Source organism: Motacilla alba, chromosome 1 (assembly GCF_015832195.1).
Source record: "Motacilla alba alba isolate MOTALB_02 chromosome 1, Motacilla_alba_V1.0_pri, whole genome shotgun sequence".
NCBI classification, from domain to species: domain Eukaryota; kingdom Metazoa; phylum Chordata; class Aves; order Passeriformes; family Motacillidae; genus Motacilla; species Motacilla alba.
In genome coordinates, this window is record NC_052016.1 from 41,940,343 (window position 1) to 41,960,114 (window position 19,772).

The 19,772-nt window shown below is 39.3% G+C and overlaps 1 protein-coding gene across 14 annotated transcripts in view; it reads left to right on the forward strand.

Moving 5' to 3' along the window:
- SYTL2 (synaptotagmin like 2) overlaps positions 1 to 19,772 on the forward strand; it is a 57,107-nt gene that overhangs the window by 12,809 nt on the left and 24,526 nt on the right. For 13 of the 14 annotated variants that reach the window (XM_038139399.1, XM_038139365.1, XM_038139371.1 and 10 more), the window contains 3 exons: positions 597 to 1,018; positions 11,487 to 11,635; positions 14,388 to 14,523. In XM_038139399.1, the coding sequence (XP_037995327.1) occupies positions 918 to 1,018; positions 11,487 to 11,635; positions 14,388 to 14,523 (386 nt within the window). In that variant the 5' untranslated portion in view covers positions 597 to 917. Of the gene's footprint in view, positions 1 to 596; positions 1,019 to 11,486; positions 11,636 to 14,387; positions 14,524 to 15,842; positions 15,917 to 19,772 lie in introns of those variants that run through there. The other variant, XM_038139388.1, reaches the window with a different exon arrangement.

Here is a 19,772-nt window from a genome sequence, read left to right on the forward strand (position 1 = left end):
TTGACAGTTAGAATTATCTCTAAGTGGATAGTCCTCTGAAACCATGGCCTATGGAACAGAGACAAAACAGTATTTGAAATTACTACTTGTAAATGCAGTTTGGCTTGTATACAACGGTGAGGTTTATGTTACCACATGACTTGTAATTACACATACTCAATATGGTTATGTGTACATTATTTCACATTTATTCCATATGGTCTGTAGAAGAGTGATTTGGCCTTTTTTTTTCTTCCTTTAAATCGTTGTGATGAGTGCTCTTTACTTATTTTGGGGGGGTGGTTATCTCCCCTTTGCTTCAAATTGTTTTGCTAACTATAAGGGTGATTTAAAATACCTGTATAATAAAAGTGTACCAATTGTATGACACTTATTTCTATGTTTAGGGTGTGAGTTGTCCTTTGGGGAGGAATATATTTTCATGGCCACCTTGTTCAAGAGGCCTGTAAAACAGGTTTGACTTGAAGTGACCATTTGAACTTCATGAAGTCATTTAATCACACTGAAAAACTTGTTTATTTTAATTAAAAATGAATACATTATCTACTTCCCTGATCCCTGATATTGCAACTTGTTCTTCCTTGTCTCTTTTTTAGGGAATGTTTTGTTTGTTCTCAAACACTGGATACGCTGAATCAATGAACTGTTACTCCAGGAAGTAGAGCTGAGAGGACAAACTGAGAAGACATTATTGTGATGGCCAGCAGGAATGCAACACTCTCCCAAAAGTCTCTCATCTAGGGAAACATGCAAGAAAGCAACCTTTATGACTCTTTAAACCCCTGACTGTAACCTGGTCCAGGTTTGTCAGTGTCTGCTGAAATAGACTTCCAGAGCTTTAAAGCAGGCTACAAGACCGTCCTCAGCAGGGTCCAGGACCTTCCCAGACTCTTAACCAGCCCTACACACAAAACAAAATGATTGACCTAAGCTTCCTAACAGAGGAGGAACAAGAGGCAATAATGAAGGTGCTGCAACGGGATGCAGAGCTTAAAAGAACTGAAGAAGAGAGAGTCAGGTAAGTGATCTAGCACCCTGCTTGTCCTGAGAAGACCTACACAGTTCCAGTGCTGTGTTACTCAGGAGTAGATTAAAACAGTTGTTGCTGAAGGCCCCATATTCCTCCATATATGTGGTTTGGAGATTTTTTTACTCTGGACTAGATTTACCATAGTCTCTGGGTGGAATACCTCTACCACACAAATGATTCATTAGTGGCCAAAATTGTTATGGACCTTTGCAATTCCCTAAGGGGCCAAGAGCACTCTCTACACATCTACCTGTATACACATCTGCCTTGGTTTCCTCAGAAGAGGATTCAGTTTGCAAGTGTCCAAACTACTGCAGACTGGACTAATGTATAGTAAGTGAGGGATTTGGCTCAAAAGGAGAGCAAGCACCCCCAACAAACTAAAATATGGTTTCAGTCAGCAAATATGTCTAAATGCTGAAATTGTACCTAAAATATTTAGAGCTGCAGTCCAGAAGAAGTACCAACACTATGCCCCACTGCCACAAAAAGTCCTTGCAATCCATGGATAAAGCAGAAAATTGCTCTTTAATTTCTTTGTGGTGTCACAGACAGAGCAATGTGTTGTTATTCTGGAGTGTTTTTTGTGCTGGGAGGTTTTACTGGAGCTAATGTTAGGGTAACTGCCATGACTAGAAATTCATGCATGGAAAGTAGTGTTTCCCAGATGGCTCTGAGAAAGCTGTCTATCTACACAAGTATAAATAGAAGTCAAATAGTTGCTTCATAGATATCTATATCAGCAAATAGTTGCTGATATCTGCCTGCTCAAGAGTGAGGATTTTGGTAGGCATTGGTTTTTTTTCCAGTGTGAAGGAAATTATCCGTTACGAGATATGCAAAATAATATGTGGACAAAGAATGAAAAATGGAGCCTGAGGCACTGAAAACTCCAAGTGCTACAGCAGAAACAAATTTTTACAGGCCTCAGTGAAGGCAAGATTTTCTCTCACTGATTTGGTAATCTTCCCTAAGATTCCTTCTCATTGTGATGTTCCTCATGAAGTAATGTATTTCCAATTTAAATGTTTTGAAATCATTCCAACCATGATGCATCTCTGATGCTTCTTTGCTACTGAGAAAGATTTTTTTAATGTCCTTGGTGTAGGCATACCCTATATCCTGCAAAGGAAAAGGCAGCCTGCCTCTTGCCCTAAGGGCAGCATTCCTTTGCTGAGTATGCTTGTGCAGCCCTGAGGTTCTTTGATCAGCATGTGATCAGCATTTTGTTGAGTTACTCCACATGCTTCTTTCAAGAGCAATAAAGTGTAGACCAGTAGCTTCTCCTTGTTAAAAATACTTTTCCTCTCAAAGCATTTGCTTTGGTGAAGGTAAAATCATTACAGGCATTGTTCCAAGGTCCTGCCCCCATCTTAATGCAGCCTAAGTAAATATTTTCACCACACAGTTTTGTCTTCTGCTTCAAAAAGCAGTAAGCTGACTTTTCTGTAACAGGATAGGCATTTTATTTACTGAAGGTAGAAAACTACTGTATTTAGTCTTGGAATGTTACATCAGTGCCAGGTCTGAAAGCTTTCAGGGTAAGTAATTGTAGATGAGTTTGAAAACAGCATCTAGGGAAAAAAATGCTTCTTGGAACAGAAATTCAAAAAAGCCATTCTCAGTAGTGGTCTGAAAGGACTGTCAGAAAGTATTTTTATCCCTGTAGCTTTACTTTTGCCATTTGTAATTCTAGTTTGAGAGGGTGTGGTGGAAAAATGCAAGAGACTGCAGGTTGTAGCAGCCTGTAATCATGTTTTGCAGCAGCATGTTTACTGCTACAATAAAAAGTCTCTTCTAGTTTCTAAATAGTATAACTTGAGAAGCTGGAAGCTTACATATGAAATGGATTTTTCTGCTTAATTGTGGCACATGGAGCTTGCATTTCATATCTTATCTATTAAACACTCCTTGAATTGTATCTCTAGCCAAGGAGATGCAGTACTTTAGTTTGGATTCTATAGCCTTGCACAGCTGGAGGATTCCAAGACCTGGGATCAACTGTCATCATACAAACATCAGACAGTGTGCTATTTATATGTGTATATAATGGAAGTCTTTCAATGTGATGTTTTTTGCTCTTGAGAAGAAATTCTGCGGTTTGAAGGGTGTTCTAATAATCTGTGCCATGTTCTTGGAGCATGGACAAATTGGTAACGTGACAAAATCCTCTCTGAGCCACTTCCTAGTGGAATTTTACGAACCACCTGATAGTCTCTTCCCTACTAACAGTTCCTAGTATTGCTAATCTAATAAAACTCCGAGTAGGCTGGGCCATGCAGCCTCCTTAAGGTAGTCTGCTTTAAATCTTGGTTTGTTCAGGGTTGTAATAGGTGTTTCCCCATCTTGTGTCTCCTTTTGTATTGGTCTCCTTTTTGATCAGCATGATTAGTTTCAGGAAGAGCACTGCTTTGGGAGCAGCATGTCTGTTTCCTCCTTCACCTCTGCTGAGGTTTGTCTCAAAGGAAAGAGGGTACTGATGTTCTCTTTGGCAGAAGGGTGATGAAGAAGTCTCAGGTGACAAGAGGGTGTGATGCATGGAAAGCAAAAGACATGGTATGCTTTTTTATTCCTGGTGCAAGAAGATGCCTCTCTTTGCTTCCTTACCCTAGGAGCTGCAGCAGTTCGCTCAATGGTAGTGTTGCTGGAGATGGGGCAAAGGCATAAAACAAGAGTTAGATGACAGTAATATGCTGAAAAACAGCTTCTAGTCTTGACAAACTAACTTAATTATTTTGGTTTTGTTGTCATCATTCCTGTCCAGGAATCTGATATACCTTACTCCAGCATTGAACAAAATGAGTCAGCTACGTACATAACTGAATGTCCTGGCAGTAGCTTCAACATAACCCCTAACTCCTTTTACAGATGAATAGTTCAGAATTAGCTTAACTCTGAGGCCTTTCTGGAGACAGTAACGTGAGCAGAAATATATTTGTCTGTGAAGTTGTGTAGTGTGGCTGGGTGACTCTTCTGTGGTTTGAGTAGCTGGCCCCTGGCACCAGCGTGTCTCAGGCGGAAAGCTGTTGTGGTCACCTTTGAGACAGGGTTCTCTGCTGTAGTGATCAGCCCTTCCCAGAAGAACCTCCCAGCAGTGCTCTTGTGGGCTGTGTTTGGGATTGCTTGCTCCTTATGTAAACTGAAGGAGGTTAATGATAGGGGAAGTTCTGATACGGAGTTGTTTGTGTGGTGGGTGGGGACTGCTGTGTGCCAAACCCCTTTGATACTGGTGTGGTATTGCAAAAAGAGAGAAAGCTTCAGGGGTCTGATTCTGCTGGGAGTGTGTGGCTGTTGAAAGCCTGTTGTAAATGTTATTTTGGCTCTGGCTAGTTTTAACAGATATCCTCTCCAGTTACTTTTCAAGGCAGTTTTCCTTATATTGTTGATTGTCTTTTGTGAGGTGGGATATATTTAAGATATTGTGGCAAGGTTAATATTGGCATTGGAGAGACCAGACTTACTACTGTAATGTGAAAACAACTGACATCAGAATACACTTAAAATTGTCATAAAATATTTTTTTGTTACATGAAACTGTTTTGAGAGTGTGCTTAGCAGAGGCAAGGAGGTTCTTAGTGAACCTTGTGACAAAAAAGGATAAGCTCATGTCTTCTGGATGAATTCCCCATCATGGGCGCTGCTTAGCACCACATGATTTTCCAAATACAGTGACTATTCAAGAAGTGGATAAATTTTATTTTCTAGCAGAATGTTCATGCCATTATTTATCCTTTTGAACAAAGCCAACTGACATAAGAATGAAGGTGGGAAGGATGGTCCTAGCCCACCTTGTAAAATGCCAGTAAGAAAAACAGGACTATTTTCATCTTGATCAGGTCAGATGACTGGGCTTAAGGGAGAGACCTTACTTATTTGTCTTGGTAAGAGATACAGGATTGGACTACACTGAGAAATGAGCTGATACCATTTCTTCCCAGTATTGATTACTACTTTGTCTACTAGTAGCAGATAAACTGTTTGACAGGATGATGATTGTTTAGGAGTGCTAGTGAAGCAGGGGAGATGTGATTTATTCTGTATGGTCAAATAATGTATTGAAAGGAAAAAAGTGGATACTAATAACAATTTTAACCTGTATAATGATACTCCCTCTGTAAGCAAGATTTTCTGTACAGTTCAAAAACTTTCTTGGGAAGACTTAGGACATGTTTGTACCTGACACTGTATTGTATTATTAAGTGCCAAACTGAAGCCTTTGTCTTCAGATTGGATCAGTCTTGATTTGTAGTTCACCTGAAATCCTAAACGCAACCCTTTCTTTCACACAGCAGGAAAGATGTCCTTGCAGGTAGTGTGAAGCAAGCCATGATACAGGCTTTTCTGCTCACTTACATTTGCTTGTATGTGTCATTTGGTGGGGCAGGTTTTATGCTTTATATGCCTACTTTTAAAGCCTGTGAAGAGCTGGGGACACTGTGTGAGTAGAACCTGTTGAAGTTACGTGTTTTCTAACAACCTTTCCAGCCCTTGCTCAGATTGTCCTGTGCTGCTGTCCTGGCAGGCTCTCATACCAAAGGTGTATTGTCACAGGACAGCTGTGCCTTCATTGTGAGGGTTGGGTTGATCAGTTTGGTTTAGTTTTCCCCTGTCAAGTTTACTTGGGTTGCATGAGAAGAGGGAGGGGAGGCCACTGGGGAGCCTCAATGCAAATCCTTTAAAATAAGCAGAAAAACTAAACACTGTAAGGCTGTTCTGGAAATAAAACAATTGGAAGATAACAGAAGCTGCTAATAGTGGCAGACCTTGAAGACTCCTGCCTCCTGTAGCAAGACTCAAGAGTCTTGATACAGATTTCCTGAATGGAATAAAGTGAAGCTCCTATATGCTAAGAAATGCTTCAACAAATTTACACATTCTTTGTGTCTGCCTAGGGGAGTATCTAATTACATGATCTGTATAATTCATTGCATAAAAGGAAGTTTGCTTCAAACTTGACAGTGCAACTACTAATAGGAGAGTAGGTCTGAGTGCTAAGTGCAGGTGACATAGTAGAAAGACACATAGGCATTAAGGCCTCTCTCTGTAATGCAGAATATGCATATATTTTAAATTAAATGGGGGGAAAATGTGCTGGTCTGATGCCCCATGTGTGGCCATCTGCTAGGAGACAAATGTACAGCAGTGTTAATGTGGTCAGCATGTTTCACAGCCACTTCTTAGCACAAACACTGGATTCGTAGTTTTGGTTCCAGATTGTCAGGGAGACCATATTTCAGTGGGCAGTAGAGCTTCATGTTTTCTCTTCCTTCTCTCCAAAATCAATTGACTTCTCACACCTTTAAGCATGTAACTCATTCATTCATTCTGATGTTTCAGGCTTGGATGTGTCTGTCTCCCCTCTGACTTGAGAGAGAATGTCAAGTCTTTGTCTTGTCATCAAGACTTGTGCTGACTACAGCCTGGTCAGTTCTCGAAGAACCCAAAAGCAAGATGATACCTGAGATGTATTCATCAGGGTATTGTTAGTAGACTTAACACACACAGACTTCTGAATAAGCATAAAATGGAAGAACATGCATTACTACAAACAGAATTGGCTTGCTTTTTCATATATCCAGCTACTTCTAACTGTCAGAAGTCTTGCTGTCTAGAGAGACACCAAAGGCAAGAATTAGAGGTGTTGCTTATGAGGAATTGTGATGGCAAGGATGGGGAAAGGTTGTATAACCCCATAGGTCTGCTTTGTTCTTTCTAGTATAACTCTCAAACAGTTTGAAATTATATTACTCTACTGTTTAAACCAAATAAATAGTAACTGATGGGTTGGTTTTTTTTTGTTTGTTTTTAGGGTTTTGTAAAGTCATGTGCAGCTACCATGCAAAAGATAGCTTACTTGCAATTTGGGACTGCCCACTAAAAATATTTTGGGTGTAGTTCTCTAACAACTGTCAGAACAGACTTTCTTCCTATACCTTATATACATATTTACAGACTAAAGAGGCATGCTCATACAAGGTGGAATGTTTAAATAATTACTGCTTTGTCCTGTAAACTGTTTGTAGTTCTTTCCTACTCTCAAAAAAAAAAAAAAAAAAAAGAACCTAATCAACAAGTCTAACTCTTAAAATACCTGGTCTAATATAATTTTCCTCCTGTTCTTGCTTGAGTGATACTACAAAAAGTTTGTCTTTTCTGTGTTCAGAATATGACCCAGAACCTACATCCTTTGTCTTTTTGTTGGTTTGTGACTTGTGGGTCTGTTTGCAGCAAATAGAATTGAGATAAAATTAATCAAATTTCTCTTTCCTTTCAACTTCTTCACTTATTTGGTATTTTGGTATCCCATTTACAGAAGAGAGGTTTCAGAAGTTATTATGTTGATGAGCTGTGGTAATATTAGGATTTTTAAAGGCTTTATTTTGATATTGGACTCTAAGGTGCTTTTCCCATATGTTTGGATTAGGGTGTGTGGGACAATAATGAATCTATCTTTGAGGTAAACACAGACCTTGACTTAAATCCTCCTTCATTCATCACGAGGAGTCCCAGAATATGCTGGCCCCATACAGATTCTCCTGTCTGAAAAGCTCAGCTTAAGCTGTCAATTGGGGTATAAGGCAATCAAATAAGTTATTAAGGTGTCAGTAGTCACGTCTTGCAAATTTTTGTGGTGACTTGTAATGTAGACTGTGGATAAGGCAGGTGCAGGGGAGGAAATTGAGGCACTGAGAAAGTGTAGATGAAAAATTTTAGATACAGGTATGTATTGCTAGATAATCTTTTTTCAAAAACAAGGATGAGTTGTTGCCTCTTTGCTCATGCAATGATCTGTCACAGTAGCCTACAAAGCACAGGATAAACTCTTCTGGATTTGGTGATAAGAAGGTTGTCAGGGACTGATTATATCAGAGCAGATTTCCTGCCTTACAGTGACACCATATGATCTGGCCCATTATCAGATGTTCCAGAGGTGAAGAGGAGCAACCCAATTAATCCATGTATAGATTTTCTGTTTACCTGCAGAGTGGTGGACAGTTGGTTTGTATTCCTGTTCAGTGCAGTCTGCATGTACTTACTGCCCTCGGGGAGATGACAAATTTTCCTTCCTGCCATAAAATGTTTCACCTTCGCATAATGGAAACATCATATTAAATAATGGGAACAAAGTCTTATTCAGTCCAAAATCCTCTATTAAATTTCCTTTTAACTATGTACCTTTACTTTCTTGAGTTTAAAGTTCCTATTGGAGAAATGGGCACTAGCTTCACTATAACTTTAGGCTGTTTCCCCTTGAAAAACTGCAGCATAAACGAACTGGCATTTTAACAGAGCACAGAGGGACTCCAGAATACATACTTGCATCATACATAAAGGTCTTGCTGCATTTTCTCCTAATTGCAAACTTGGCAACTGAGCCTGCAATGTGATTCTTAATCTGGATGTCTACTAGTTCTTTGATCACCAAGAGAAAAATTTAATAGCAACTTGGTCAGCCTCTTTATTAACTGGGGAGCTGGTGTAGAATCAGTTGTTGGCTTCTAGTCCTGTTGTGGTTTGCTGGGAGGCTGATATAGCTGTGGAAAACCATGGCTGCAGTCTTATTCTCCACAGTTGCTTTCAAGGTAAACCACAATCTATGTCTGATTCCTAGCAGTCAAACAAGCCCACAGAGTGCAAGCAGTTTGATGTGGCTGCTAAGACCTCCTCCTAGCAAATCTTGAGAATTCAAGGAGCATTTAAAAAATTCTCATTTGTTGCAAAAACAGGTGCAAGCATTACAAGTCTATGATGTATTGATGAATACAGGAGGCTTAAAAACTTTTTTGTTGTCAAGACCTAGAACTAATTGTCTTTCTGATAATGGAAATCTATTTCTTTATTTGTGGCTGGAGAATACCTGGAAATAGCATTAATACTATGTTGTTCTTCATTCCTCAAAAACAATGGGAGTGACACCTCTGCTGATAAGGCAAGTAAGACAAGCTTACTTGGAGGTGAGATAGTAAAGGTCGGTTTAAGTCAGCTGCTGTCAGCATCTGTCAGTTCTCACCATACAAACCCTATCAGGCAGGCAGGTCATTTATAAAGGAAGTGCTGTGAAAATTGAGAGCACTTTTATACCTTTGTTAGCAAGCATAATTAACTCCCAAAGTCTCAAAGGCCTGTTGAGCTGGTGGAATTAAGGTACACTAACTCTCATAGGCAGCAAGCAGAGGTGGGAGCGTGGTGCTTTCACTTCCAGACAAAATGAGAGCTGCATTGGCAGGGTGACATTTTTTGAGTCTAGAGCTGTGACAAATCCATGCCTCTGTCTCTGTCTAGTTATGTCAACTGGTCACAGATCTGAGGGTCCTGCAGGCAGGTAAGCAGGCTGCAACAGCTGAGAGGCCTGGGATCCTGTCCCCTTGCCCAGCTGAGCTTCCTCTGCTCTGAGCTGACTTGTAAAGGTGTCCAACCACACCCCAGTTTCAGTGGCTGAATACCAAGGGGAGAGGGGTGAGCGGTGTCAGGGGTAAAAGGATTGAATCAAACAGGGTGAGGACACTGAATACTTGTCCTGTGACTCAGTACCCTCCCGACAGAGAACCTCCCTTGGCATATGTTGTCATACTGTCTCAGAGCACTTGGTGCCCTGCAGGCTGTACAAACAGCTGAAAAGCCAGTCCCTTGCCCTAAGGGGCATCACTTCTGAGAATACAAATAACACGTGTGAATAAAGGTGGAAGGGAGAAGCAGCCACCTGTGTAAAAAATTTGTGTGTTCTACATTTCTATTCTTCCTGCCGGCTGCATTTATAAACTGAGTAATATATTTGCTGGAGAACAAAGAGAAGCTACTGCTGTGTTCCTGCTTCAACTTAGAACACTTGCTTAGGAAGGGTATTTAGTTTGGTCCTTGGAGAAGCACAGAGGAGGGAGAAATTTTAAATGACCCAGTAATACTATGGACTGTTGAATCTTGGAGTTAAAAATGCCAATGGTGACCTCAACATCTGGCAGCCTAAACTGTATGTAGTAGATTTGAGGCACCCCTAGTAGTAGGGACTGACATTTGACCGTACTTTCAAAATGAAGTTTTAAGTATTCAAATTGTAATATACCTGATGCATTCAAATAAGGCTTTTAATATCTGGCCATACAAAGATGAAAGGGAAGTTGATTGACAGATGAGAATGGTCAATCTTAGTTTGAGGGTTGGGACTAGCCCAGTGTCCTTTCTCTGCTGTGAATGACTGTCTGTATGTGACAATCAAATCTGCAAACTATAATTAAAGGGCTGTCATCAGAGTTGATTGATTGTACCAGAAGATCTGTCCCCTAAACCCATGAGGAATGTCATACTCTGAACTTCCTTGGGGTTAAGCTAGATGATCTTTAACGGTCTCTCCCAACCCAAACCATACATGATTGTCCATCAGGCCTGTGAAAGACAGCACCATTCCATGGCAATGTGGACTGTGCTTAGCCTTCAAGTCTCAGTAAGTTGACCTGATTTGATTTCTCCCTTGGGCTCCATTGTTAGCTTATTTTGCTGAAGGAAAGGACGTAAATGGAGAAGGAAGATGAAGCATGACTTGACTTTTTATTGTTTAAGTGCTCTCTAAATTTGTGTGGTAACTTCCCTGATCTGTAGGTTAGTCTCCAGGCCATGTGTAAGTATATGCCTAACAAGGAAAAAAAAAAACAACCTCTCAAATTGCCCACAGCAACTACTTATTCTGTTAAAGCATGCCTCATAAAAGCAGGAAAAGCCTGTAGCCTGAAAACAAATTATTAAAAATTTGTCTCCCAGATTTTAAAATTACTGTAGTTCACATGAAGGATATATATAGATTAATAAAACAAATAGCAGAAACGTATTTTGTTGTTTCTTGCATGTGATGATGTTTTTCTTTGTAACTCATTGTATTCATATAAGGATTTTTGTGTAATTAATGGAAAAAATGGCACCATGGCACCATGCTTCCAGTACACATTTGGACTCAGTGTGTTTAAAAGCAGTGCCAAAAAAAAACCCTCAAGAGGCATCTTCTGAGCCTCAAAATAGCCATTCTCTTAATTTTGCCAGAGACTTTTTATGCTGTTCTACTAGCTTATCTTAATTTTAATCTTGGAAAACTGGCCTTTGAAGGCAGGAAGTCAAAATCTGCAGTTACTGGAGACTTCTCTGGTGCTTGAGTGTTTATCATAGCAAAGCTGTTTTGTTTTTCTTTTAAGAGTTACCCTCAGAGCACAGGTTGAAGTAATAAGGCTGAGGCTCTTCCCTTTCCAGCTCATTGTCATCCTTCAGAATTAGATAAGGAGCATAATGGGTGAGAAGATGGAAATAGCGTGTGGACGCAGTGTTAAAAAAAATCAACAAACAAAACGCAACCCTGCTTCCTGAAACAAAAAACAAGCAACCAAAAAACTCTGACTCTTTTTTTTTTCCTGTTCACATAGGTAAGTATGTGAAGTATGCTTATATCTCATTTATTCATTTTCCTCTTCCTCAGGCATTTACCAGAAAAAGTAAAAGACCGTGTTCAGCTGAAGAATATGAGTGGGCAGTGGTTTTATGAGGCCAAGTCAAAGAGGCACAGGGATAAGATCCATGGAGCAGATATTATCAGAGCTTCTATGCGCAGGAAACCTGCCACTATTGGTAAGCATTTGGAAATTTGTTTTGGTACTTTTTTTTGCAAAGGCAGCCTCTTACTTTGCTAACCTCAGACAATGTTGTCTGTGAAATACAAGAATACTAATCTCTCTACAAGTGGAAAGGGATGCAAAAAAAGAGACTTTCCATGTAATTTACAGTGGAAGCTTTCCTCTCCCACAGTGCTGTATATTAAAGAGCAGTGACTGCTAACAGAAGGGACTGGCTTGTGTTTATGTGTAGGAATAAAAGCTCTCTGCACTCCTAGACTCATTTCCATTTCTGAGGCCCTGTGACTTATTTAGGAACATGCAAAGAATCCGAGATTGAGAAAATTGCTCTTTAACATGAATTTCCAAGATTTTGGTGCTTGGTTTGAGACCTTTAAGGCTTAATGGCAAGCATCACAAGCTAGAGATAGTGGCTATAACTAACTGAAATATATGTGCTGAAAGTTCTGGCAGCTGTGACTGGCGTCCTGTGTCCAGGTGAACTTTAAGTGCACCCATAATCCCCATGCCATGGAGGGTGCCCTGGTGACCATTAACTACCCCTTGGAGGGTGGGAGTGAGCAGTGAATCTGTATTCACAAAAACACATTATATAATATCCAGGATTTTATAGACCCCCATTACAACTCTCTCAGCATTTAACTTTTAATCTAAAGTGTCCTGGTCTATTTTATAATTCTTTGTATAGAAAGTGATTTTTTTTTTCTTAGCAAAACTGGCCCCTTTAATCTCCTCAAGTTCTACTAAGTCTTTTTGATTTAGAAGGGCAAGACTTAATTATTCTTACCAAATTGTACTGATATTTGTACTATTTAGTTTTTTTGGTTCTGTTAAGGGATTTTGAAATGTGCTAGTGGAGCAAGTTAGGTACTTCCTTCCATACTGTGAATGGACTACAGTTTGTTGCTTTTATGGGTTTTGTAACTACAGGTTAGCCTTGTTTCCCTCAGTCTAACCCTGTAGTATTGCATCTTCTCAATTTTTATCTTTTCTGAGATGATTTTGAATAATGTCAGTTTGTTCAGTCTGAGGTTACTGCTTTGAGTTTTTAAGTTAAAAAGGCCTGGAACAGAAAAGAATGCAGGAAAAACTCCCCATAGATGGTTAGTGTGGTGTGTTTCTCATTTTGGCTGGTTTTGTTCTTGAAGATTATGAAAATCAGCTGTAAAATTCTGTCGGAACTCAGAATGTCCCACAGACATTCTCGGACGTTCCAGACCCAGGTCAAAAGCATCTGAGACCCTGGCATGCAGCCAGAGACCCCTGTGGTTTTGAACCTGACCCATGGAACAGTTTACCAACTTTGCAGGAAGAACAAGAAGTCACAAAAGTTTAGATATTGCAGTAGAAGTAGTCACGAAGTAAAGGGTAGGATTTCTGAGTGCTGTACAGGGGGGTTTTAGGCCTTGTACGCAGGGGTCCAAGTTTTGTACATGGGGGTCAGGAGATCTAAGATGGAGGGACTTGGGTGTGTCCTGTCCTCTTTCTTTCTCTTTCCTAGCCTCCATGTCTTTGGTGATGTTGGCACTCACAGATTGGTTTAGAGTAGAAAGTCACTATTCAATATAGATAGTAGGCATTGGGGAAAAAGTATAAACATGTAGTACGTAATATATGATATAAAAGATGGCACCAGCCCCCTGGGAGGGCAGTGTGCCTTTGTCTGACCTGCTGAACGGGCCACAGCAGTTCAGGAGAAGAATCTTGTAGATAACCAACAATAAGCAACCTTGAGAACAGACAACAGAACACTACTGAGTCTTTCTTCGAAGGCACGGGTTGGAGGAGGGACTTTTCCATCTTTTGGGGTCACCCCAATCTGGGGGTGAAACCCCACAAAATTCTAGCTAAATTTCACGGTAACTTGTATCTTAAAGGAAAGTACTAAAAGCCATGCCATCTTAAAGGAAAGTTAATTAATCCCAATCTTGTTACTTAAACAAAGGGACGTGTTGGTACATTCAGGACTATGTACAATTGCTTGGTTTCAATGACTCATGAGATGGCAAGATATTTTTCCTTGCAGTTATAGATAGTGTGCAAAAATAAGCAAGATTTTTTTGACATTTTTGCTAAGAAATTCTTCACTTCTAAACTGTTGATGAAGTGGAAAAAGCATTAGAGGAAATAATGGAATGTTTATGCCCTGAAAGGGATTATCAGAATAGGATTTTGTCCCACCCTAAAAAGAAATGCAAATGTATTTGCATTGCTGAGTGAGGTGAGGCTTTTTGTTTGTTTGGGTTTTCACATTACCTTTTTAACGTCTTGTGGTAATTCTGTTCATAAAGGATTGGCCTAAGTGAGTTATGACCAACTTCCAGTTTACTGCTTAGAAAGGGAAAAATTGTACTGGATTTCAACATGTTTTCAGTTTCCTATGGTTTAATCATTTTTTCATTCCTCAGGACACTGAGGATGAAACTTCAGTATTTGTCTAACTGCAAGAACTGCAGGATTAGTCTTTACCAGGGTTCTTGTAGAAAACTCCTCCATTTAGGTTTACTTCAAGGTTTAAACCAGATATATCTAGCGTAGTAAGATTAAGTATTCAGAACAGTATTTGACATTTTTAGTAGCATTAAAAAGGTGTTCTTTAGAAGGCACCAGATCTGCTTCTGAAAACAATCCAAGTATAGTGGGCTTTAGAAATAGCTGTCGGCCTAAATGCAAATACTTGTTCGTCTTTCTTAAGAAAACCTGTATGAGCATGTGGGAAACAATAATATTCTTGCATCACGTTTTAGCTGAAGTGGGTCAGAACAAAATGAGCAAAGCAAAGATCAGCTGGGTGAACAATGTTAATAAAGAAGTCTTCGAGACACCAGATCTACATGGCATTGAGGAACATCAAGAAGAAGAACAACAGAAAACTAGTTGGAGGTAAACTGTTTGTTTATCGTGCTTAGAATGTATATATATTAAGGACTAGTGAATTGGGAGCTGTAAGTTCCACCCCAAATGTTGTACTTACCTCTTATTTCAAAGGTCACCAAATGTTCCCTTAGAATTGTACAAGAGAACTGCATGTGATAGACACATAGTCATGTACTGTTCTGTATTTGAATATAGAACAATTAATAATCTTCAGCTTGCCTTTCTCAGAAAAAGTTGACAGTCAAGCATGGAGTGGTCGCACACATGTTTTCATGTCACAATTTATTTTGGTTCCTTGAAGTGAGACCTGGATTTTCTGGTTAGAATGTCTGGCCATGATCAGTCCCCTGCAGTCAGTAATATGGGGACCACAACCTCTGCATCTCTTCATTCAGTTGTTTAATGAAACCATTCTATCAATTTGGGCTGAATTTTAAACTTGGATTACAGCATTATTGAGGTTAGAAAAACCTGTAACATCACCAAGTCCAGCCATTAACCCAGTACTGCCAAGGCCACCACTAAACCATATTCCCAAGTGTCACATCTACATGTTTTGAACACTTCATATCACATGAAGAATTGGAGACTAAGAAACTGCTGTTTAGAATTTTCCAAAATATTGGGTATGCAGTTTAAGACCTCTGAGACTTTAAGAAGAGCAAACAGACTTCAGTTGGAAAGAACTAGAATCTTTAGATTGCTGCAGAAAATTAGTCAGATTCTACCAAGAAAAGTAAATGTCTCTCTGGAATGGAGAAGCTTCCTTTCAGAGTAAGATAAGACAGTCATCCTTGGTATACCTGAATCACTACAATCGTCAGGAGGACTGGATGATAAGTAGTTTCTGAACTAAAAAGGATTTCATATTAAATCACTTTATGTCAAGTCTGTAAACATCCCAAACAGCTTTATTTTGCTTTGAAATATCCTGAGTTGATTTCTGAAATAGACGTGTCTTCTCTTTAAAATACCTACAAGTAATTTGTTGGCTGTGTTAAAAACTTCCAAAAAGCCTACATTTGAGAAAGAGAGTGCTGAAACAGCTGGAGTCAGAGCAAGTAAAAGTGAAATATCTTAAAATGGTTAGATTCCTCAACACACTGAGGAAACAAGAACCAGGGTGTAACCCAGATAGCTACTGTTTGTGCTTATAGTTAACAGTGTGAGGTAAGAGCCAGAGTTACTTCTTAGGGGAACTGCTTTACTTCTGGTTGTGCCATTGATCAGCTCTGTAACCTGTCACTTTCTTGTCTGTCTTCTAAGTCCTTCTCTGTACATCTTCTTTGCAGTAAGGCTTCTCCTACTATGCATTTATACAATACCTAGTAGCAATTGAACCTTTCACCTTCGTGGTCTGCAGTGTGGGCACACACATTCATGGTGAATGGCAGCAAAGGTTGGTATGAGTCTTAACAATCCTGGCTTGTGTCTTATATTTTATCACTATCAGTGAACTCAGAGGTGTTTGTTTTGACCACGTATGAAATTGTGCGGAAAGAGGTCAAAGCAACTGCTTTGTTATAGACTCGCCAGAAATGAAGTTGTCCAAAAACGATGATAAAGGTTGCTTATCACAAGACAGAGCTCTGTTTTCCTTCCCAGCTGAAGTTAACTGATGTGCTGACAGAGTTAGTTGTTACTAAATGTAAGTTTTTTTACAGGTGACTTTTACATTCAGGGGATTGCTATGAAGTTAAGAACAGCAGAAGACACGTTGCTGTTTAATATGTCTTTTACAATATTTTACATATCCTCTTGCACATCAGGAAAAGATGATGATACTTTTAAAAAGTATAGTCTTGTAATGCTATTCTTATAATTAGAACTCCCCACAAACTGTGTGTGATTGATAAGGTAGACTCTTTAAAAATATATAACATAGCAAGGCTTAAGAATATGTAGACAATTTTTCTTGAAATGAGACTAGCTTGATAGTGGTCTTCAACTTCAAGTGATTTGATGACTTATTTCACATCACAGCCATGATAATTATCTTACAGGACTCTCTCCTGCCTTTTGCTCCAAATTGTACCAGAAGTTGATCAGCGTCCATGCCTTGTTCATGTGTACCTGTACTTTCCTCAGTAGCTCAAGATCTTCTCTCTAAAGCAAGCCCAGAAAGTCCAGTGATTTATGGGGCAATTGGAAATGGACCTTAGGAAGTGGTCTATCGTGTGTGAGCTGGATGCTTACTTACGTTGACTTTGCATAAATAACTTGATTGGATGCCTCAGATAATTTGTTTCTAAAATGTCAAAACCTATGGCAAGCAAATGTGGCAGGACTGTGAAATTCATCGCTTATGATTTTAGTGTGGGCTTAATTCACCATAACTAAGGTGAGTCTACACAGTATTGTATGTGAGAAATTGCAGGAGGCACCGTATGCTTTTAAAATACCCTTCCTTTCTGTTCTCTTGATACTGGAATTTGAAAGAGACTGGCCTGGCATGACTGTGGGCCTGTCTCTAATGGCAGAAGGAAACACAATGGTGCAAAAGCAATAACCTCAGTAGCTGGGCTGGGAAGGGAAAGTCTACAAACATTTATTTTGGCTTCTAGGATAGTGGAGCCACAAGGAATTAATGGGCTCTTCCTCTCACAATGGAATAGTCTTAACACAGCAAAGAGGATGAAACAGGGTATCATGCTAGAATTTGGGATTGCATAAAAGGCAGTTCACAGCTTACAGTGTCCAAATGCTACCTGTGGTTCAAGCACTTGGACTTTGAAAGCATTTTAAAGTGCTGCTATAAGAAAAAGTTTGTGGGTGTTGTGGGGTTTATGGGGGTTTTCTGTTTGTTTTTTTTCCCCCTTCTTTCTCTGAGAGTGTGGCTCAGGCCAGCACTGACTTGCAGGCTTTGCATAAACTGCACAGCTGCTAACCTGAGGATTGGGTCTAGAAGCTATATGATAACAAATTACTCAGAGTACTTTTGTTCTGGATCCTGTTCTTAAAGCAAAACAATTCTTACTGACTCTAAAGGAAGTTTAGTTCTGCTAGATCTGTTTGTAAACTGATAAGGATAAAATCCAGCCCTGGGGCCAGTTCAACTACTGTTGAATCAGGGTGCTGCTATATTAGGTAGAGCAACAATATTCTTAAAATTAGCAGTGACATTTATTCCCACACCCCAAATATATACATTTTGTAATGAAGCTATGAATTATTTCTTTTTTGAGTTTTATGTCATTGTGATAATTTTCTTGCATACCAGAGCCTTTACAGGCCAGGTGTGTGAAGCGTCTTTAAAGGTGTAACCTTGAACAGAATGAGTTTTCAAAGGTGAGTCACACTGCCAATATTACATCTGTCCCGTGATGCCATCTGCCTATATGCTGAATCTCAAAAAAGGAGGATTGTCTTTCAAATTAAGATTCACAGGTCATTTTCCTCCCTAAGCTAAAAAGTGTTCTTGATCAACATTGAACAGGTGGCAAGTGGGGGTCCTGGAGTTCAGCAAGTGCAGAACTTGGACAAAAGCCTTGACTTTTAGAATCCATGTATTGACAATGCCTGCAAATCTGTAACCCCTTTCTCTAGGTTTGGTCCTAGCTTTGCCTTGTTGCTTCAGTCTGTATGGTTCTTGGGCCTTCAGTGTGGTTCTCAGCACATCATTTTTCCAAGTTGAAGTGTAGAATTTTTAAAGCCTTTTTAAATCTATCAATTTGGCCTTATACACTTTTAGATTAGCCTTGTGAATGCAGCATATCTGGGAACAGTTTGTTCAGTTTTCTTATCTATGTGGGTTGTGGGTAAACTCGTTTTCAGACCCATTGTTGTAAAACGTAGTTATAGGATCCTGGCTGTTGTTTTTTTCTCTGCTTTGCTTTATTTAGACTAGGGTTTTCAGTATGTAATGCCAAGTTGTTAATCTTTAATTATTCTATGGTAAATCCAAAGAAACATTGCATTAAAGATTATGAGATTATGTTTCATTGAACACACACACACACACACACACAAAGTTATCTCTCCACCTGTAAAAACTTCACTGAAGAATGTCTTATCAGTTTCTTGCAGCCCAGGGTGCTTAACAGTATTTTGTTGTTTAAAATGAGTGAGGGGTTGAAGTGTTTGGGACCTAAACGTGAAAAACAAAAATTATGATTGTCCTGTTCAGTAACAGATGTTGCAGAGAAGACACCAAAGGCAGGAGTATACGGTTGTGGTGCTCTCAAAAACAAAACCACAAGTGCTTTATAAAAGCAAGAACACAAACTCTGTTTTCTGTAGTTTCTTTAAAACATATGTCTATTTTCACACTTAACCTTAGTTCTAATATAGTTTTTTAAAAACAATGTAAAAGGATATTTTGGTAAAGAAACAAGAAGTTGCAACATCTAGCTCTTTGAGAACCAGAATTTTTTTCTTACTTGGGATCAGCAATTAGTAGAAAGAACAATAGTAATGTGTTAGTATTCTGGTGCATGCATATAAGAGGCTGCAACAGTTACTGTCCTACAAAAATGTAAGAACAGCTAATTTTTCACCCTTGAGATATATTCCATTATTAGATCAGCTCATTCTTTAACCCTCTGTCACTATGCATGTGATATATTTCTTAAAGGCAGTGCTGAATCAAAAGAGCAAGGAAGTGATACAGAAGTTTATAGTTCAGATTGCACCTGGTATTTTTTTGCTAGCCTTATGTTCACACTGCTCACTATGGTCATTTTATCTTCTCCATAATTATGTTTTTCCTTCTGCAGAATGTAAGTGATGTCACCACTCAGACACACTTAGCAGTCCAGAGGCAAATAGACTTTCAAGGGTAGTTTATGATAGTGTTGGGGGGATTTTTTCTCCCCTAAAGTTTGAGCTTAACTGTGCACCTTGCAAAAGATGGGAAAGTTGTCCTTCCCTCAGGAGGGCAGACTGGTACCAATTACCAGAGTGGATTGATATTTGTTAATGCAAGGAGGATGAATCTGGAACTTGATGAGAGGTAGATGCTGTTTCTGTCCTAAGACACCTCATGTCTCTTCAGCTTACCACTCTTAAGCCTTTTCACACGTAACAAAGATCCTTGAGCAAAGAAATACTCAGTTTTGGAATCTCTTTGTACATCTATATTGGAAAAACCATAGGAATTGCTGTCCTTCCTAGCCCGATATATATTTCCTATCTGGATATACAAATCTTTTCTGCTTCATACTGTTCCCCACCCCCAAATCATAAGTGCGTATCTTGGTTAATGTTAGTGTTTTCCATATAAAATTAGGATATTCAATATGGTTGTTATGTGAAGA